The 22368-nt window shown below is 40.0% G+C and overlaps 1 protein-coding gene across 8 annotated transcripts; it reads right to left on the reverse strand.

The window, feature by feature from the left end:
• Positions 1 to 1552: 1552 nt before the first annotated feature.
• On the reverse strand, positions 1553 to 16839 carry ZFP69 (ZFP69 zinc finger protein). Of its 8 annotated transcripts, none has more exons than XM_067010528.1 (7): positions 16178 to 16839; positions 14554 to 15036; positions 12887 to 12972; positions 6867 to 6993; positions 6435 to 6533; positions 4404 to 4511; positions 1553 to 3048 (listed from the first exon to the last, which is right to left on the reverse strand). In XM_067010528.1, exons 2-7 carry the CDS (start codon positions 14678 to 14680, stop codon positions 1913 to 1915), a joined length of 1683 nt encoding a protein of 560 aa, XP_066866629.1. In that variant the 5' UTR covers positions 14681 to 15036; positions 16178 to 16839; the 3' UTR covers positions 1553 to 1912. The 8 variants fall into 8 exon arrangements, with proteins under 8 accessions (XP_066866629.1, XP_066866639.1, XP_066866657.1 ...); XM_067010538.1 differs by having other exon boundaries at positions 6435 to 6530; positions 16178 to 16825; XM_067010556.1 differs by lacking the exon at positions 4404 to 4511 and having other exon boundaries at positions 16178 to 16838.
• Between the last annotated feature and the right edge of the window lie 5529 nt (positions 16840 to 22368).

Below are 22368 nucleotides of genomic sequence, written 5' to 3' on the forward strand. Positions count from 1 at the left end.
TAGGACTAGATGTAATGAAGGATCTTAAGTGCCAGGCTTTGGTTTATAACTGAGTAGTGGCTGTGGGGATGAAGATGAGGGGAAATCCATCAACATTTCACAGAATCACTAAAACTTTAATAAAACTTTACCAGAATGAAAAATGAACATGTACAAAATCACTGTGGTCCTGACCTTGGCACTCAGCTTTCACACATAATAAGCAAACTCAACTATTAATTAATGCTATCTTCATTAATTAATGTTTATTAGAAAGTCGTGTCCTACCTCGTTTCTGTCTCCTTCCACATGTGAACTGTAACTCGCTAACATAGCCATCCTGTAAAATGCTACGTATGGTCAGTTGATCAGCTGTGGTATATCCTGCTGTATTAAGTACCCTGACTCCATTGTCAGTTTTCCTCCATTCCAAACAAAGCAGTTGCAGCCAAGATTATACTTGCTAAGGCAGGTGGATCAGTCTCTTTAAAGGAAATCTAATTCATCAGACAGTTCCAGACTCAGAAGTCAGGGACTGTAACAGTTGGTGGAGAGATGTCTTCTCCTTCTCCAACTGAGACTTTGGTGGGTCTGGCTGCTATTTGATAACATGCAGATTTCCCTCTGGCTCCAGGGATGGCAAGTGCTGCTCTTTATGGGGATTCAGCTCGGCTGGTACTTCTAGGCTATGTTATTGAGAGAAGCTGATACTTCGTTAATGGATGATGGGGCTGTTGGCTCAGGAGATGCTTCAGCACCAGATATGGTTCCCACAGTTCTGTATCTTGCTGGTGGGAAAATAGATTGGTCCAACCTCTGTGAAGGTCAATTTGGCAGTATCCATCATACAAATGTGCATACCACTTAGCACAGACATTTCTGTTCTAGGAATTTACCCTATGCATGTACTTACATTGTGAGAAATAAAAATGCATAAGACTATTCACTGCAACATCATATAAATAAAAGATTGGAAATTCAAAAATCCATCTATAGTGAAGTGGCTGAAGTACATTCAAACCATGGAATACTATCAGCTATAAAAAAGAATGAGGAGGCACTTTGTTTACTGATATGGAGTGACCTCCATGATATACAGTGAAGTAATAAAAGTAATATGTGTTTGTATTGGGGGCTTCCATTTATGCTTAAAAAGTAAAAAATGTATACATGTATTCTCTTGGATTTAAACAGAAAGATCTCTGGAAGGGTGTACAAAAAACTTAGTTATAAAAAATGGTTGCCTCTGGTAGAATTTTGTGATGGGGATGGAGGAAGAAGTCTTTTCACTTACAAAACTGACTGTACCTTTTGAAGTTTATACCATGTGAAAGTTTTCCCCGTTAAAAAAAATTTTTTTTAATTAAAAAAAATAGGGTTGGTGATGTTTTAAACAGTAGTTCCCAAATGCTGGTCTGTAAATCAGTGAATGCCTATGATGAATAATTTACTAATCTACCATGAAATCATAAAAGTAATAATGTGTGAATTTTCTATATTGTTGAATTTAATTTGAAGGGCCATCTTTTATTCTTGATTAAGTACTTTGTGTGGAGATATTAGTAGACAGTAGTTACCAATGTAATGTTTATTTACACAATGGGCAAAATTAGAAGTTGGCATCATGATGTCAATTTCTCCAATTTAGAGTCCTGAAATTCAAAGCACAGAATCACTGATTTAGACCTGGCTTTTTTTTTTGGTGGTGGTACACGGGCCTCTCACTGTTGTGGCCTCTCCAGTTGCGGAGCACAGGCTCTGGACGCGCAGGCTCATTGGCCATGGCTCATGGGCCCAGACGCTCCGCAGCATGTGGGATCTTCCTGGACCAGGGCACGAACCCGTGTCCCCTGCCTCGGCAGGCAGATTCTCAACCACTGCGCCACCAGGGAAGCCCTAGACCTTGCTTTTGTTCATGTTGAATAATCTGTTTTTAGGCATTATTCTGGAAGGCATTTCTCCTGTGTATTTCATGGTGTCGAGTAAGTGATGAATTATAGCTGAAGGCTTTTCCACATTCATTACATTCATAAGGTTTTTCTCCTGTGTGATGCCTCTGATGTTTCTTAAAGGATGAATCATGCCTGTAGGCTTTTCCACAGCGGTTGCATTCATATGCTTTCACTCCTGTATGAACAGTTTTATGGTTGCTAAGGTGTATCCTTTGCCTAAAGGCTTTCCCACATTCCTTACATATGTAGGGTCTCTCCCCAGTATGGATTCTCTGGTGATGTGTTAGATAAGCTCTATGACTAAAGGTTTTACAACATGTGGTGCATGCATAGGGCTTCTCCCCAGTATGAATTCTTATATGTTCACTAAGGTGTCTAATCTGTCTAAAGGTTTTCCCACATTCATTGCATGTAAAGGGTTTCTCTCCAGAATGAGTTCTCAAATGTTGGATCAAGCTAATGTTCTGGCTGAAAGCTTTCTGACATTTATCACATACATAGGGTTTCTCACCAGTGTGAGTTCTATGATGTTGATTAAGAGATGAGCGATGTCTGAAGGCTTTGCCACATTCTTCACATTCAAAGGGTTTCTCACCAGTATGGATTCTTTGGTGTGTGGTAAGGGATGCACTTTGACTAAAGGCCCTTCCGCATTCCTTACATCTGAAAGGTTTCTCACCAGTATGAATTCTCATGTGTTCGGTAAGGTGAATGGGTTGTTTAAAGACTTTTTCACATATATTACATTCATAGGTTTTTGTTCTTATGTAACTTGTTGGATGATTTATCAAATCTGATTTGTATTTGTTTCTCTTTCTAGGTGTGTCATATTTATGGTGCCTCTGTTCTATAACAACATTTGAACTCACAAGATTTTTGCCAAATTTGTAAGTTTCTTGGCCTCTCTTCTTATGGGTCAAGATGGTTTGTCTCACGTCTCTTCCATGGTTATCCTGGTGGCTTTCTAACTCATCATCATATTTTGAGACTTTTCTCAATGTGGAATAAATGACATCATCCCTCATGAACCTTTCCATCATCATGCCATGATAGAATTGTTCCTGTAAAATGTCGTTCTTTGCAGTTGACGCAGCTGTTTCTGTTTTACTCTTCAAGTCTGCAAGAAATGGAAAAAATGCAAATAACTCATATTCATTATGCTTCGAAAAATCAATTATTATACTTGGTATGGACTAGAGATTTAGATAACAATACATATAAAGTATATGAAGTTTTGAGTATATTTAAATATGGTTAGGCAGTCTGGAGAGGTAATGGGAAATTAAGAAACAATGAACCAGGTGAAAGTGTGATTTTATATATAGGGTAAAAATTTGAACATTTTAGTCTTCTTCTTTCTATTAATACTAAATAATGAAATTTCAGGGCTATGTCTTAACAGTGTCTTATTAACTGATAACTACTTTTGGAAAACATTCTCAGAAAGATAAAAAGATTTCCCTCTTCCCACTCCAGCTAGTTCAAAAAATAAGGTTTGAGGGAATTCCCTGGTGGTCCAGTGGTTAGGAGTCTGCGCTTTTACTGCCAAGGGCTCGGGTTCAATACCTGGTCAGGGAGCTAAGATCGTGCAAGCTGCACGGTGTGGCCAAAAAAAAAAAAAAACCAAACAAAAAAATGTGAACTAAGAACATTCACAGGAATGTCAAGCTGTCTTTTACTAAAGCTTATATTAATATTTACATATTGTTCTGCTTCCTGTAGTTATTAATCTGTCCCAGGAAGTGTTAATTATACAAAGGAGACTTGTAAGAAACCCAGACTGCTATGTTGCTACTATTGCTATGTTCTACGAAAATATCCTTTCTTTAAAGGATATTTAAAATTCTGACTGTTTTTTAAAATAATTTATTGCACCAGTACTAATATTTCAACGGACAGTTCCATATTCCTGAAAAGTATAACTTCTTGTAGGATTTTTGGTTAACACAGAAGGATCACTGGTACTTCCAAATTCCAAATTCTAAATTAATAGATGCAAAAATAAAGTCTATGTTCTGCAGGCCCCTGATTCTGGTCCTGGATCAGGGAGAAGGAAGAGGAGAAGAAGATAGGGGAAGAGAGAACAGGCCATCTATGACCCCTTCCCAATTTGGTATCCAAGCTGAAGCAGGCCCAAGCTAGGGGAGGAGAGAAGATATAACTTTGAAGTTGGGAGTTTTTATTATTATACTGAATTACACATTTCACTAAAATCAGACTGTTCTTATTTAAAGGGACTGGACCACCTATGGGACCTCTCTGAGATTTCATCCAGAGGCAGGGAAAGAACATTCATGGTAGCTATTATTATTATTTTCATTATTATAAGATGAAAAAGAGAAAACCCAGGAGAATGTACAAATTATTGGAATTAATAACAGAGTGAAACAAGGTGGCTGGCTAGAAGGTCAAAACCGGTTATGTTATTACACACTAGCAAAAAAGAGAAAACATAATTGAAAAAATTTATACCATTTAAAATAGCAGGGAATTCTCTGGCGGTCCAGTGGTTAGGACTCCGTTGTCTCACTGCCAAGAGCCCAGGTTCAATCCCTGGTTGGGGAACTAAGATCCCACCAGCTGTGCAGGGTAGCCAAAAAAAAAAAAAAAAAAAAGCAATAAAATATAAGTTCTTCAGGATGAATCTGACAAAAGATGTGCAATGTGTACAAGACTTTTATGGGGGAAAATCCTTTATTTTAAAAAATTAGGAAATATCAGTAAGTGGAGCCATATGCCACATTCCTGGACAGTAGGACTCAATATCATAATATCAATTCCCTCCCAAATTGATCTATGAATTCAATTCTATTCCAATCAAAATACCACCAGAGTATTTGTGTGTGTGTGTGTGTGTGTGTGTGTAATTGATGCACTCATTATATAATTCATATGGAAAAGCAAGGGGCTAACAATAGCCAGGACAATTTTGAAGAACAAGATGTTAAGTCTCACTATAAAATATAGTAATTAAGACAGCCTGGCATTAGAAACTTGGCAGGTGACAGAGTGGCATTAACTATTCAATAATTGGTTCTTGGACTGATTATCCACATGTTAAAAGTTAAACTAGAGCCTCACCTCATACTACATATAAAATAAATTCAGATTTAACCTAAGTATGAAAATCAGAATCTTAAAGATATAAAATAATATATATATTTTTTCTAGAAATCAATAAGGAAAAAAAGATAATATAAAAATTCACAAAGGTTATAAACAAGTAATTTACAGAAAAGGGATCCTGGATAAATGGCCAATAAACATGAAAAATATGCTCCTTCTTATTAGTAATCAGGAAAATGAAAAAAAAACCAACAAGATATTCACCCACTGAATTTATAAAAATGTGAAACTTTGACAATGCCAAGTGTTGACAAAGATGCTGAGTTCTGGAACCTCTCAAAACCTGATGATAGGAGTACTAATTGGTGCAACTAGTTTGAAGAAAAATTTTGTAAAACCTAGCAAAATGAAGGTGACCCAACAAGTCTGCTTCTATCAAATATCTCAGAGAAACATGAAAAGTTTTACACAAAGTTTTACTCCAGTATCTTTGTAATCCCCCAATTTAGAAACAGTACAAATGTCTATCAACAGGAAAGTGGATAAATTGTGCTTCATTAATTCAACATAAATGAATGAATCAGAACAATATGGATAAATATCAATGGTGTTGAATGAGAAAAGCAAGTGGAAAAGTATATATCCCATTTATTTAAAGAATAAGAACATGCAAAACAGCATTATATATTGCTTGGGGATATACACATGCAATACAAGAACAAAGATACATATACAAATGAAAATATTTAAACTCAGAAGAGTTGGTTGTTTCAAAAGGTAGGAGGGGAATAGGGTGGCTTAAACTCTGTTTTATTTCTTAATCTAGGTGGAAGCTACATAGAAATTTATTATAATGTTCTCTATGCCTTTCTGAATATCTAACATATTTCATAATAAAAGCAAAGTTTAAGGAGATTGTTAAAAACCATTGGATTTGATGAGAAGGAATCCTGTGGTAATTTCTCTTGCAGGACTTTCCATAAAATAGTTATTACAATAAATAAAGAGACTTGAGTTAAAGGGAGAGTGAGAATCAAAGCTAGGATTGTAAACTGAAAAGTTGGTGAAAAGTAGAAATAGAATGCAAGAGAGAAGATTAAAGATTTGTAGAATGCAGTAAGAGTCCTGAAAAGAGATCTGTTTTCTTTGAGGAGAGACCATGTACATCTGACTGCTTAGGGAAAGGAGCTTTCGATTGGCAGACTTTAGGATACTGAAGAAAGAAGGAAAATCAAGTTTAGCCTTAATGAAGAGAAGACTTCTTTTCCCTCCAACTTCAGAGACTTTTGCAAGGTTAGGTGAAGGAAAGGGGTGCAAAGGGAGGGGTAAAATCTGCTTCAGTGCATGCCTGTCCACCCTCTCAGCCTTCCCACAGCCTGGGAAGATGCTGGGCACTCTGGCCTACATATTGAAAGGCACCATCTGCCTTGGTCTCACCTGAACTGGGATCTCCTGGGCCTTCTTTCTCTGTCATCCACGGCACTTCTCCTTTCTCCAACTGGGAAATCACACTAGGTTTGGAAAGTTGACATCCTACTTATGGAGTGAAAAAAAAAGGGTATGAATATTTATGCTGAGGTCTAAGAACCATCCCTGGAATGTAGTTCCAATCCTCTGGTATCTAGGGTCTCTGAAAACAGAAAGGGGCACCACAGCATGTTTTTCTATTCTCAGTCTACAAAGTAAAACTGTTCCCCCAAGGGAGGAGATTCAGATATGCTCTGGCTTGACTTTCAAAGGAATGAGACATCTATCTCCAACACAGAACCCAAGGCCAGGCTCCAGGGAATCTAAAGCATTTAATAATTTAGGAATAGTGACTGTCCTGTAATGGGCAGGTTTCTGGACATATGTGTAACCCATGCTTACCCACTGAAACCAGGTTCCCATAGTTCTCCAGCATCACCTCCCGGTACAGATTCCGGTGAGCAGGGGCCAGCTGCCCCCACTCCTCCTGGGTGAAGTCCACAGATATGTCCTTGAAGGTCAACAGTTCCTAGAATATCAAATATATTCCTTTTCAGTCTGAGACCACCTCCATCAAGATCCAAGGTGTTCTTACAGTATTCTAAATTCTGAGAGATTCTAAACTAGTTTTACTGGGAGCCTGCTCTGGATCTGTTTGGTGCTTCTCAGGGACTACCATAAATAATTAAACATACAGAAGGACAGATGGCCATATATGTCTTAGAAAAAAATTAAGCAGGATAAGGGGAACAGGGAGAGCCACAGTGAGGATGGGGAGGATCTTTCATGTAGGGTGGCTGGGGAAGGCCTTCCTAAAAGGGTGATATTTGAACAGAGACATGAACTCAGTGAGGAAGAGCCACGTGGAAATCTGATGGGAGAGCCTTCCAGATGAGAACAAAGGACCTGAGGTGAGAGTGTCCTCGGCTTGTGTGAGGAACAGGAGAGTAGCCAGCATTGCTGGAGGTGGGCTAGTGAAGGGGAATGCAAGGAGATGAGATCAGAGGGGCTGGGGGAGGGAAGAGAGAGGCTTTTAGCACTTATTGTCACAAAGATCAGTGCATCCCTGCTGAGTTGAAATTCTGGGGCCCTGCTGGAGTTTAATGCAAGATGAACAAAACTGTGTGGAACTGTGGTCTAACCCCTCCCTAGCTCAAATATGGAAGAGGTAAAAAGGATTGGCCCCTCAGCAGTGATGGCATGCGGCACTGGTAGTTGGATTAATCAGAAGTGAACTCAATCAAATTAAAGTGTATCTCAGCCAGAGCTCAGCCACAGCTCTAGGAAAAATATGAATAATCAGTCCCTCACCTTAACCACCAGTCAGAGGAAAAGGCTTAGAGTCTTCTGTAAATAAATGGAACAGACAAAAGAAATAAACAGACTACATCTATGTATCTATCTATCCATATATATCTTTATTTGTTAATTGTCTATTTAACAAGAGAAATTATTCCTTAGCTCAGATATTCATGTTTCATAGTTCAGGAACACAGGTCAGTGACAAACTTCATGCAACTCAACCCGAAGAAATTCTTTACATTCTAAAATCACTTTGCATTCTGAAAGATACCAGCCTTCCTCATCACCTGAAAATTTTTCATGGAACCACAATTTCTGTAGAAATCTGCATATGCCTTCTTTCTTGGTTCAGCCAAAGCAATCCTGTAGAAAGCTGGAATCCGCAGGGATACAATGAATGCCCTAACAGTATGAAATAGCAGATGATTGGCCAGGAGGCCATGCATCTGAGGTTTCATCAAAGAACTAGAAACCATGGTAGTTATTCACCTCAACACCAACGTCCTTCTAGGCTGATGGAGAAATGGACCTATCTATGCATATTTCATCCTCCACCGTTCTTTTATACACAATATCTGAACTACAATAAAAAATTATTAGACATACAAAGAAGGAGGAATATCTGACCTATAATCAAGAAAATAAAAACCTAAGAAGTAAACACGTAGGTAACCAAGTCATTGGAATTAGCAGAAAAGAAGTTTAAAGAAATTATTAAAATATATGTTGAAGAGGGCTTCCCTGGTGGCACAGTGGTTAAGAACCTGCCTGCCAATTCAGGGGACATGGGTTCGAGCCCTGGTCCAGGAAGATACCACATGCTGCAGAGCAATTAAGCCCGTGCACCACAACTACTGAAGTCCATGCGCCCTAGAGCCCATGCTCCACAAGAGAAGCCATCACAACGAGAAGCCTGCGCACTGCAAGGAAGAGTAGCCCCCACTCCCCGCAACTAGAGAAAGCCTGCACACAGCAATGAAGACCCAATGCAGCCAAAAATAAATAGATCAATAAATTTATTTTAAAAATAAAATATATGTTGAAGAATTTACAATAAAATATGGATAGAATAGGTGAAAATGTGGGGTTAATTGAGGAGAGAGATAGAAATGCTAAAGAACTAAAAGACAATTCTACAAGTGAAAAATACAATATCTGAAAAATCCACTGGATGGGCTTAACGACAGATGGACCCTGATGAAGACAAAATCAGTGAAACTTAACACAGGTCAACAGATAGTATTCAAATGGAAGCACCAAGAGAGAAAAAGAAAAATAAAAAAACCTGGGATAATATCAAGTAGTCTAATATACATGTAATTAGAATCTAAGAAGGAGAAGAGAGAATGAGCAGAAAAAATATTTGAAGAAATAAAGGCTTAAAAATTTCCAAATTTGAGTAAAAAAATAAACCCACAAATCCAAAAGCCAGCAAACCCTCCATGGGGGGGAACAAATTCAGAGAATATCACGTCTATGCACATCATTAAAACTGCTGAAGAGCAAAGATAAAAGGGAAGAACATAAAAGTAGTGAAAAAAAGGTAGGAAAGGAGGAACAAAAAAAAACAAGAAAAGTTGGTATAAAACAAAGCAACAGGGCTTCCCTGGTGGCGCGGTGGTTGCGAGTCCGCCTGCCGATGCGGGGGACACGGGTTCGTGCCCCGGTCCGGGAGGATCCCGCGTGCCGCGGAGCGGCTGGGCCCGTGGGCCGTGGGCCGTGGGCGCTGGGCCTGCGCGTCCGGAGCCTGCGCTCCGCAACGGGAGAGGCCACAGCAGTGAGAGGCCCGCGTACCGCAAAAAAATAAAACAACAACAACAACAACAACAACAAAAAAAAAACAAAGCAACAAACAGAAAGACATGTCCCATCTGGGGAAAGAATAAGAATAATAGCTGACTTCTCATCTGAAACAATACAAGCCACAAAATCATGGAACATCTTTAAAGTGCTTAAAAGAAAAAACAGTCACCCTAGAATTCTATATTCAGTAAAAGATTCTCAAATAGGAAGACCATATAAAGACATTTTTAGATCATCAAAGCTGTGAGAATTCATCATCAGAATATCCCCACTACAGGAAATGCTAAATGACATTCTTTAGGCTGAAGGGAAATAATGTCAGTTAGAAACTTGGAACTTGGTGGTGGGATGAATTGGGAGATACTGATTGACATATATACACTAATATGTATAAAATAGACAACTAATAAGAACCTGCTGTATAAAAAATAAATTAAATAAAATTCAAAAGTTCAAAAAAAAAACCCTTGGAACTAAAGGAAGGAATGAAAAGTGCTTGAATTGGTAAATGTGAGCAAAGATGAAAGGCTCGGTTTTTTTCCTTTTCTTAATTACTTATAAGACAATTTACTGTTAAAAGCAAAAATAAGAACAATGTATTATGGGTGTATAAGATGTAAAGTGAAAAGCATGATGACAATACACAAAGAATGGTAAGAGTAAATGGGAAAATAAGGCTTTCATATTATATGTGAAACAGTATAGTAGTAATTCAACTGTGACATGTGAAAAATGCATATTGTAATCGCTAGAGCAACCACTAAAAACAAATGAAAGAAGTACAGCTAAAAAAGTCATTAGAGGACATAAAATAGAATAGTAAAAAAACTGCACAATCCAAAAGAAGGCAGGAGAGGAACAAAGAAACAAAAGAATAGATTTAACAAACAGCAAACAAAGAACAAGAATATACACTTAAATCCTACCACATCAATGATTATGTAACTGTAAATGTATACTAAGCAAGCACAACCCAGCTATATTTAAGAAGGTCACACTTTAAATATAAAGGCACAAATAAGTTAAAAGTAAAAGAATGAGGGACTTCCCTGGTGGCACAGTGGTTAACAATCTGCCTGCCAATGCAGGGGACATGGGTTTGATCCCTGGTCCGGGAAGATGCCACATGCTGCGGAGCAACTAAGCCCGTGTGCCACAACTACTGAGCCCGCATGCCACAACTACTGAAGCCCACACACCCACAACAAGAGAAGCCACCACAATGAGAAGCCCACGCACCACAATGAAGAGTAGCCCCCACTCGCCACAACTAGAGAAAGCCCGGGTGCAGCAACAAAGACCCAATGCGGCCAAAAATAAATAAATTTTAAAAAGGAAAATAAAAGAATGAGAAAAAGCTATCCTATACCAACAATAACTAAAAACACTGGAGGAGCTATGTTAAATCAGACAAAGTGGGCTTAGGAAAAAGAATATTATGAGGCATAAAGAAGAGACATTTCATAATGATAAACGGTCAGTCCATCAAGAAGACAACAGTCCTATGTGTTTATGCACCTGATAACAGAATTCAAAATAAATAAAGCAGAGTTGACAGAACTAAAGGGAGATATAGATGAAACCATAATAATTAGAGATTTTAACATTCCTCTCAGTAAATGATGGAACAAGTAGACAAAAATTCATCAAGGATATAGATTTGAACAACCTATCAACCAACTTAACCTAACTGACATTTGTAGAGCACTATACCTAACCACTGCAGTGTATAAATTCTTTTTCTTTTTTTAGATTCTTTTTTAAAGTAAACTTTTTATTTTGAGATTACAGATTTATTATATAATTTTAATTGCAGATTTACATGCAGTTGTAAGAAATAATGCAGAGATCCCATGTACTTTCTACTGGGGGTAAAACAGAGTTTTAATTGGAAAGGGGCACAAGGGAACATTCTGAGATGGTGGAAATGCTCTATATCTTGATTTGGTTACATGGTATATACATACATCAAAATAGAACTATGTACTCTCTTAAGTGTATTTTCCTATATGTAAATTACAACTCAATTTTAAGAAATTTAATCTTATCCCAGTGCTAAGAATCCCACCAGTTTTTGACAAATGTCAGGTGGTAAGAATTCCAGATAAGTGGAATGTAGATATAAGATACCTCTTCAAATAATTAGAATATTATTACTTCTTCCATATTACCAGAAATAACCCTGGAATACATTTCAATCCTAAAAGGTGTTAGCATCTGAACTAACAGAGGAAACTGGGATTGTAAACAGCTAAAAAAAACCACCGAGCAAGTAAATACAGGAGATGAGTTCAAATCCTGTACCATATAATTTCAGAATCCAATTCTCACCTAAACCTCTTCTGTCCTCGAATAACATCTCCTCTTTAACAGCCTTCCTTTCTCGTTTATTCTACAGTTTTCCTTGTGTTTCACCTATCCTTCTACTAGGTGGTAAGGACACCGTTTCCACAGTCTGTTGTAACCACCCAGCCTGTCTAATGTGTATACTCTGTGGCCTGACCATTTCTTCTCCACTCACATCTTTGGCTGCAGTTTGACCTCTGCTCCAGACACTATTCTAAGGGCCACCTCATGAAGTGATAGATGTACCTCACTAAAAATGTCAAAACGTTATTCTCACTAAGTTTGTTTTTGAGTATGAAATACTCATAAAAATTGAGGTTTATTGGACTTCCCTGGTGGTGCAGTGGTTAAGAATCCACCTGCCAATGCAGGGGACATAGGTTCCATCCCTGGTCCGGGAAGATCCCACATGCCGTGCAGCAACTAAGCCTGTGCACCACAACTACTGAGCCTGCACTCTAGAGCCCACGAGCCATGACTACTGAGCTCACAAGCCACAACTACTGAAGCCCACACGCCTAAAGCCCGTGCTCCGCAACAAGAGAAGCCACCGCAATGAGAAGCCCGCACTCTGCAACGAAGAGTAGCCCCCTCTCGCTCCAACTAGAGAAAGCCCACACACAGCAACAAAGACCCAATGCAGCCAAAAATAAATAAATTTATTATTTTTTTAAAATTGAGGTTTATCTTAGGTCCCAAGTTTTTAGGGGCTAGAATTATATCACTAATTTTGCTTTCTCTACAAAAATTCGCGCAACGTTAGATCTAGATGTTGGTTAGAAACAAGCGTTTTCTATGAGTAAGGAAACTGCTGCCACTGCGGCCCAGTTTTCTGTAAAAGACTAACTTGCACTGAGTTCCCTGGGTGAATTTCGTTAGCCTCAACATACCCCAACTCCCCAGAAAAGAGCAAGTTATAATCTTAAAAACCAAAAAGCATGTCAAGAAAGTGACAGGAAACTTCAACCCACCTGGGAGTCTGTTGTCGGGGCCCCGGGAGTCACTTCATCCTTTAAACTTTCTCCCTGGGTCTCATCAGCATCCTGAGATAGCAGAGCTGAGGAAGGAAAAGAGGCAGAAAGTTTGCATCTCCCCTAACCCCACAAATAGAAAAACTGCCTGTAGATCTGCTGAATATGGCCCCCCTCTCAAAACATTCACAGAGGGACATTCAGAGTAACTCAAGAGCAGACTGGAATCTCCTTAATGAGGAGGATCTGCAGGGCATTGCTTTGGGCATTAACGTTTCCCAATGGCCAGTGCTGGTCCAAAAGCACAGACCTACCAGGCCACTCCTTTGTTCAAAGGTTCCCGACAAGAAAGAAAAATACAACACCTCCCATGGACTTCAAGGCACTCTATAGTCTGCCTGAAGCACATTTTCCCAGCATTAGTTTCCTCTAACCACCATCCTTTATCTGTGGGACACATACACTGACCACATTCTTAACCCTTAGTTAGACTAGAACAGTCTCCATTCTCTGAACCACTCTTCAAGGTACCTACTATTGTATCTTTTCCTCAATTCTTCCGTAAAAAAACCTTAGATATCTTTTAAGGCCCAATTCAATGCTACCTGCATTGTGAAATTTTCTCTGATAAGTACAATCAGAAGAATGTTTCCTGTCTTGTCTTCCAAAAGAATTTTACCATAGAATGTATTTAGGCTACTTTCTATTCTTTTGATCTGAGTATATGTCTATCTCCATCAATTAATAATTAGCATTAGGGCTTCTCTGGTGGCACAGTGGTTGAGAATCCGCCTGCTAATGCAGGAGACACGGGTTCGTGCCCTGGTCCAGGAAGATCCCACATGTCACGGAGCGGCTGGGCCCGTGAGCCATGGCCGCTGAGCCTGCGCGTCCGGAGCCTGTGCTCCGCAATGGGAGAGGCCACAACAGTGGGAGGCCCGCATACCACACACACACACACAAAAAAAAAATTAGCATTAGAGATCATTATTCATTTTTCCATCCATCAAGATGCTTAGCAAAGTCCCCTGCCTGACAGAGTTAGAATATAACAAATACACTGGATTTGAAGTGTTATAGGTATGAAGTAAGAGACCACATGAGACATACAAATTCCTCTGTCCACCCATCTATTCTGACCCAACCACCAAACACTGTGTAATCTTGGTTATGTTTCCCACTGAACTCATATATTTCAAGGTAAAATGAGAGTAACTAAGCATGTCATTCCTTCTTCCTGGCAGGAGATGAAAAGAAAGAAAAACATATTGGTTTGGGGTTAAAATGACTGAAACTTGTGAAGGAAAACCACTGGAGGGCTTGAGAAAGTAGAAACCTTTGACCCCAATGTCTGTGAGTCACACTTACACAGTTGCGAGCCGCTGGTGGAGAACACCCTGAATTCTGTCTTCCTGTCCTGTGTTTATTCGAGGACACGAGATGGGAGCAGCATGACACACATGTCGCAAAGATCCAGTGCTCAGAGCCCAACATCTTCTCTCACAGCTATCCCTTTCCCCAAAGCCATAAGCATGAGCCCCAAGGACCTCCTTTCCTCCAATTTTCTCCCCTAGAGACACCTCAATGACGTGTGTACCTCTCTTTCTGCAAGCAAACTGAGACTGCTTCCTCTACCTCCATCCCCTCCCTCCATCAGCCTCTCTCACCTTCTCCTTCAAACATCTTGGTCACGTCCTCCCACAGGGGCGCCCCTTCCTTGGCCTTCTGTGGATGGTGCAACTTCACCCAGGTGCTGGCCTCAGTGGGCAGGGTAATCAGGAGCTGCTGTAGCATGACGATGCCACCCAACTGGCCTTGTCCACTTCTGAGGAGGACACTGCCAGAGCCTCTGCTGAGATGCCTCACACTTGTATAATCCTCCTTGATCACAATCTCCTGCCCTCAGGACTTTGGCGTGTCCCTGCGGCACCAGAACCTGGGGGCTCCTAGAAGCTAATGTGGCTTTAACAGCTCTGAAAAAGTGACTCCTTTCTGAAATTAAGTACTGCCTGCTTGGGAGGCAGCCGGTTGAATAGGTCTGAATACATGGCTCTTCATATTCTTCTAGAGGAGCAAAAGGCAGGAGAGGAGGGATCCAGAAAACCGATCATACAGCTAGAACTCCAGAACTTGCAGAAATATATTTAAAACTGCAAAAGATCCAAACACAAAGATGTGGCATCAATGTGGAGATAAGTATAATTGGTGCTTTGGATGTGGCTTTAATTTCCAGTTCTATACACACTTTCATAAACAGCCAATGACACACAAACACCAGGGATACACAAACATACACAGTCCCTGCCTTGACTTCCTTCCTTGTAAGCTGCATGCATCTTCTGCCTGGATACACACTTGGGAGTTAAGAGGGCAAGCTTAGAAACCAGACAGCCTGGGTTAGAATCCTGACACTTGCACTTCAAAGCTCTAAGACACTTCAATTCTCTGAGCTTCAGTCTCATCCTCTAGAAAATGCAGATAATAAATGTACTTCATAGGGCTGTAACAATGTTGGAAATACAGTACCTTCATGGACATTATTAGAAACCTTTTGCTTTAATGTTGCAATCATAGCATTACCTTTTAAAATTAATTTTTAAAAACAATTACAGATCTGAATTTAAAGTTCAAGTATCTCAACTGATGGAATAATCACATAGCTGTGTTTTCACAAGGACAAGTAGTGACAGACACATCACTACCCACGTGGATGCCCAGCAGCTGTCAAGTCCTTTTAACCTCTGGGTTAAGATACATCCTGCTTTCAGAAACGTTCAATTGGGGGAGAGGGGTATGTCCTCATACGGAGGAAATATAGTACTTTGAATATAATGAGGACTATTGCATAACTGTTTGTAACAGAAAAATTTGGAAACAGCCCAAATTCATCATCTCATCGAAACCCCTGGCATCTGAACATGTGCCTCCACAGCGACCAGGTCCAGTGTATCCCGGCCCCAAGAACAGTCCGAGTCCTAGCTCCCTGGAAAGGGAGACGGCCTAACTTTTTGGAGTTTGTGGGGCAGGGTGTTAGGCTTCTTCTTGTTTTCAGCTGTGACTGATGCATAGAAAGGAGCTGCATCCTATGGATAGGAGCATGTGGAAAATATCCCAACCCTGAATAAATAAAAAGTAAAATGGCTTGTTACCAAAGTTAGGAAACTTTCGAATCTTATGAAATGGTTAAAACCAGAGAAGCTTCATTTTGAGATGCCCCTTCTCACTGCTCCCAGACGTGCCTCCCTCGGACTTAGAGACTTGCAGACACAGGCAGCTTTGCTTCCTACTCACCAGACCGGTCTTGGATGCTGGCCGGACGATAGATGGGGGCGTGAGAGAGCCCGTTCTTGAGGCTTTCAGCTCCAGAGGGTGTCTCTTTAGAGAAGGGCCGTGGGTGACGGATTTTGTTCTTTCCCGGCCTTTTATAGACAGACCACATCCCCACCCAACACAATGATTCTTTTAAAAACGCCCAACGTTCACGCAGTCTTCCTTCGTAAGCTCAGAGGACTATCGGCCTCCGGACGGGACCGGAGAATCTTTTCCAAATTCCCGAGAGGCGGCCTAGGGCGGGTGCTGTGGCACCAGATGAACCCACCTCCCCTCCAAGGTATCCTTTCCCGGCCGCACCCCCGGGAGCGGGGCTTTGGGGGCCGCAATGCGAGGGGTGCCCAGAACCGGCTTCCCGCAGACCCGGGCAAGGATACAGCTCGCCGGCCGCTGCTTTGATGCCGGCCGGGTGGCAGCAGCCAGGCCCACCGGCGCCCAGCCTCCTGGGCCGCAGCCCGGGTGTCCCGGCGGCTCCACCCTCCCAGCGCGCCGTGTGGCCTTTGCCCGTGCCCCGGGTCGCTCTCGCCCGGGCCTTGGCGGTTTCGGGGTGCGGCCCCCGATGCTGCGGTGCAGCCACACACCCCGGCGCCCGCCCTTCTTCCGGCGGCTCAGCACGCCTGGCCGCCCGCTCCGCCCACGGGGAGCCGTGAGGGCCCCGCCCTCTCCAGGGAGGCAGGCGCTCCCCAAAACCCGGAACCCGGACTGTGCCGGACTCCCCCACGGCACGCGTGCCCCCAGGGCTGCCAGACCCTGGTCAGCGGCCACCCGGGCGGACCGCCTGCGTTTCCTGACTGTGGTCCCAAGAGACTAGGTGGCCCGCCCAGCTCTTCTGGTGGGGAAGCCCTTTCTCTGTCGTTCATTCATTCATTTATTCAACTATCTTCTGAGTGCCTAGATCTGCCACACATTGTTTACAGGCTCTGGGGAGATACCAGTTATCAAAACGCAGTCTCTGCTTTCCTGGATCTTAATTCTGGCAAAATTAAATAGATAATAATAATGTAGAAAGGGAATATTGCCTGCCATTCCAGTAAACAACAAATTGCCTGCCATCAAGCCATCAGCCACTGCAGCCCTCACTGAGAGGGGAATTCAGGATGGAGACAAACAGGAAACACTCTGCACTCTGGATACTGGTCCTAGATAGTTAAGATGCGTATCTAAGGAATAATTTCAATGAGCCCAGACTCTTGCATCTTCCCATAGATAGGAAAGCACTAAAATCATTAAGATTTTTTGAGATGTCCATAGATTGACAGTAATCTTTTTGTTTGACTACATGTCTTTCTTCAGCAAAAAATCCTATGTATCCTGGCTTCTCCCTTACCTCTTCAAAGCAGTTCCTCAGAGCTATCTGAGAGGCTGTCTCCCAGGCTATAGTCCTCAGGAAGTTCCCCAAATGAAACTTAACATGCATCTTTTAGGTTGTGCACTTTTCTTCAGCCCACGATAAATAGAAAACTAAAGAGATAATCCCCCAAGTGATGATAAGGGCTATGAAGAAAAAGGAGGCAGCGTGTGGAGAGGGGGATAGGCAATGACTGGAGTTCCTCTTTCTGGTAACAGTGGTCTAGCATCTTTATTTCAACCCACCTCAGGAAACGACAATCAAATTAGAAAACAAAACTGGAATACATGCAGAGTATGTGAAGTTCTTAAAGGAATGTATTAATTTGCTAGGGTTGCTACAACAAAATACCACAGACTAGGTGGCTTAAATAACAGAAATTTATTTTCTCACAGTTCTGGAGGCTAAAAGACCAGGATCCAGGTCTCAGCAGGATTGGTTTCTCCTGAGGCCATTCTCCTTGGCTTACAAATGGCTCCCTTCTCCCTATGACCTCACATGGTCTTTCCTCTGTGTGCTTTCATGCCCCTAGTGTCTCTCTATGTGTCCAATTTTCTTCTTCTTCTTATAAGGACACTTCTTAAAATCTTCTGAAGATTGAATTGGATTAGAGTATACCCCAATGACTCATTCTAAATTAATCACGTCTTTAAAGTGACCAAGCTTAATCACTTGAATATGTGATTAAATACAGTCACATTCTGAAGTACTGGGGGTTAGGATTCCAACATCTGAATTTTAGGGGGATGCTATTCAGCCCATAGCAAGCTGTCTAAGAGATGGCATGATATTAGGGAATTGCCAGGCCAAAAGCTGGAAAGCCAAGATCCAGGGACATGATATGACTTGGAAGATGCCTTTGCTGAGGGTATTTACCTAACTGGAAAATTATAATTTTTCACTACAGAGAAGAAAAAGTAAAATACAGTGTGTGGGGAGGGAAATAGAAGACCCTCTGTATAATAACTGGGGCCCTCTGTATAATAAAAGGGCTATACACTCAGGAGAAGAATGAATTGGAAGTGGAACAGCTTCAGGGGAATTTACAGGCTAGGGTCAAATTGCCTGTCCAAGTCTTGAGTTTGGTTTAAGGTGGGCTCTGACTGAGATGCTATCAGATGCCTGGCAAAAACAAATACAAATCCTCTCTGGAGGAAAGCATTATAATTATAGGCCTTAGATTGTTCCTACATGTTAAGTTTTCATAGAAATGGTGAGTACAGAGTTAAAGATAAGCCGGTATGCAGGGAAACTAGACTCCTGGTGAGTGTTTCAGTAGAAACACAAACAACAGAAATAGATCTACAAAGACAACTGCTTTTGGAATTAACAGATGCAAAGTATAAAAATTTTATGTTTTCTTTGTTTAAAGAAATAAAAGATAACTCAGACAGTTTTGACAGATACGTGGAAACTATAAAAAGTGATATAACATATATTTTTAAAAAACTAAATAGGAACTCTATGACAAAGAAATACAGTAACAAAATTAAGAATTCATTGAATACATATAATGGCAGATTAGACACAGATGAATAGAGAATAAATGAAATGGAAGGTAGGTCAGAAGAGATTATCTAGAATGAAGCATTAAGAAACAAAAGGATGAAATATAGAGAAGAGAGAATAAGAGACATAGGTGTTACAGTGAAAAGATCTAGCATAAGTTTAAGAGGAGAGACAGAGACAGTATTTGAAGAGTTAATGGCTAAATATTTTTCAATACCTGTGAAAGCAAACAGATCACAGATTTAAGAAGCCAAATAACTCTCTAATGAGTTAAATAAAAAGAAATCTACACCTAGACACATCATAGTGAAACTGAAAAAAACTAAAGACAAAGAGAAAATCTTAAGTGTCTGTGGTAGTTTTAAAATATGCCCATTAATTCCTTCCTCTCCCCTTGAATGTGAGTCAGACTAACTTCTAAAGAATAAAATGTGGGATTCCCTGGCAGTCCAGTGATTAAGACTCCATGCTTCCACTGCAGGGGGCGTGGGTTAGATCCCTGGTCTTGGAACTAAGATCCCACATGCCATGCAGAGTGGCCAAAAAAAAAAAAAAAAAAATAGAGTGGAATGTGGTGGAAGTGACAGTATGTGATTTCAGAAGTTAAGTCACAAAAGATTGCCACTTCTGCTTTGTACACTCTTTGATTGCTTGCTCTGAGGAACTTGCCAGCCATTTCATTTAGCCGTCTTGGAAGTGTATCCTTTAGCCCCAACCAAGCCTTTGGATGACTCCAATCTCATCTGACATCTTACTGCAACTTCACATTGACTGAATTCTGAGCCAGAACCTCGCAACTAAGCAGCCTCTGAATTACTGACTCGTTAAAAAATGTGAGATTAAAAAATGTTTACTTTTTTAAGCCATTAAGTTTTGGAGTTACTTATTATGCAGACATTCCTAATTAATACAGTGGCAAATTTTGATAACTAGCACAAGCAGCATTGTGGCAGCTAACTTATCATCAGCGATAATGGAAGCCAGAAGACAGTGGAATGAAATCTTCAATGTGTTTTGAGGAAATAATTGACAACACAGAATTCAATTCAGAATTTTAAAAAAAATCTTTCAAGAATAAAGGAGAAATAAAGACATTTTCAGACGAAAAAAATGAGAGAGTTTGCCACCAATAAACTAAAGAAAATTTTCAAGGCTGAACTTTAGCCAGAAAGAAAATGATTCCAGACAAAAATGCAAAAAGGAACAAAGGAAAAAAAATATGTGACTATAAAGGAACATTAATGATGTAGAGTAAAAATCTTAATAATTTGTAAGGTTAAAAAAATAGATGTGGAGATACAGGGATATATGTATATGTATAGCTGATTCACTTTGTTATAAAGCAGAAACTAACACACCATTGTTAAGCAATTATACTCCAATAAAGATGTTAAAAGTAAAAGATTTAATATCCAAAAACAACGGCATAGAGGTTGGGAAGAGGGTGAATTGAGTTAAAGTATTCTAAGTTAAAGTGTCATAGTTAAAGTGCTCTAAGGACTATTGTAGACGAGAGTAGAGGTATTCACTAACATTACATTCTGATAAGTAGAAAATGTATATTTTTAGCCAGTAGACTTATATTACTGAATATGAAAACCTATTATAAAGTTATAGTATCAGTAATTAAGACAATGAGGTAGGCATTGGTGCAAGAGTAGATAAACTGACAATGGAACAAGAGTCCAAATTCAGACCTACATATAGACCATCACCTGATTTAAGACAAGGGTAAAGGAAAAGAAGGTCTTTTAAATAAGTTGGTGATGGGTCAGTTGGACCTTTATATTGACCTCTACTTTACAACATAAACAAAAATCAGTCCTGATGGATTGCAAATCTAAATGTGATAGATAAAACAAAATTTTTTAGAAAAAAGTAGGAGAGTATTTTTACAACCTTGAAATGGGCATAGATTTATTATATGGAATAAAAAGTGCTAAACATAAAGGACAAAATTGATAAATTAACCCAGATTAAAATTAAGGACCAGAGATTTCAGGTATTTTTGGTGAGGGTATAAATTGGTACAACTATTTCAGAAAAGCATTTGGTAGTAGCATTTACTGAAGCTGAACATTATGATCCAGCAACCCTATCCTTTGTTATATAACCAACAGAAATGGATACATGTATTTACCAAAAGACATATACTAGAATGTTCATCGAACATTCTTTATATTAATTCCAAACTGAAAAACACCCAATGCCCACCAGCAGTGGACTGAGCAAATAAATATTGCTATATCATACTATAGAGTACACATAGCAATGAAAATAAAGACTAGAACTACACACAAAAATATTGATGAATCTCACAAATATAGTATTGAACAAAAGAAGCCAGATACAAAAGAATACATGTAATTCTATTTAAATAAAGTACAAAAACAGGTGAAATTAACCTATGGTGTTAGAAGTTATCTTTTAGAGGATAGTGACTGGAAGGGAGCCCTGCTTCTGGACGGCTATAATTTCTGTTCTTAACCTATGAGCTGGTTACACAGATGTGTTTAATTTTGAAAACTCATTAAGATATTTATCTCTATATATGCACTTTTCTGTTTGAGTATCATAATTTAATAAAGTTTCTAAAATATGCATGTTGCAAAGCAGAAATAGAGACACAGACGTAAAGAACAAATGTATGGATACCAAGGGGGAAAGGGGTGGGGTGGGAGGAATTGGGAGATTGGGATTGACACATATACACTATTGACACCATGTATAAAATAGACAACTGAGGGGAACCTACTGTATAGAACAGGGAACTCTACTTAATGCACTGTGGTGTCCTAAATGGGAGGGAAATCCAAAAGGGAGGGGATATATGTATATGAATGGCTGATTCATTTTGCTGTGCAGTAGAAGCTAACACAACATTGTAAAGCAACTATGCTCCAATAAAACTTAATTTAAAAATTTAAAAAAGAGCATGTTGTAACATTCAGGGTAACCACTAAAAGAACAGAAGTAGAATATCTAACTTCAAACTTAGTAAAGAGGGGAGAAGAAGTGATAATATATAATCAACCCAAAAGAGAACAGCTATAAGTGGGGAGCTATTTTATATAAGGTAATTCAGGAAGATCCCTCTGATGAGATGCTATTTGACCAGAGACCTGAAAGAAGTCAGGAAATGAGCCACATTTATATCTGGAGAAAGAGCATGTTAGAGAAGGCGAAGGCCCTGAGGTGGGAGCAGGGATGGGCATATGCATGGACCAGCAAGGAATGCTGTATTGCTTGAGGCAAATCATAGTGAGAATATAAGTCATATGGGTTCGCCATATGG

The sequence above is a fragment of the Kogia breviceps genome, chromosome 1, assembly GCF_026419965.1.
Source record: "Kogia breviceps isolate mKogBre1 chromosome 1, mKogBre1 haplotype 1, whole genome shotgun sequence".
Lineage (NCBI taxonomy): Eukaryota > Metazoa > Chordata > Mammalia > Artiodactyla > Physeteridae > Kogia > Kogia breviceps.

What these genes read in the sequence shown, in the direction of transcription:
- ZFP69 (XM_067010514.1), bottom strand. Translation starts at nt 16,325, where the DNA reads ATGTGGTCTGTCTATAAAAGGCCGGGAAAGAACAAAATCCGTCACCCA. An exon ending in TGGGAACCTGGTTTCAGTGG is followed by an intron (nt 6,534 to 6,866) that starts GTAAGCATGGGT and finishes TCACTCCATAAG; the next exon opens with TAGGATGTCAACTTTCCAAA. An exon ending in CCCAGGAGATCCCAGTTCAG is followed by an intron (nt 4,512 to 6,434) that starts GTGAGACCAAGG and finishes TACCCTGCACAG; the next exon opens with CTGGTGGGATCTTAGTTCCC.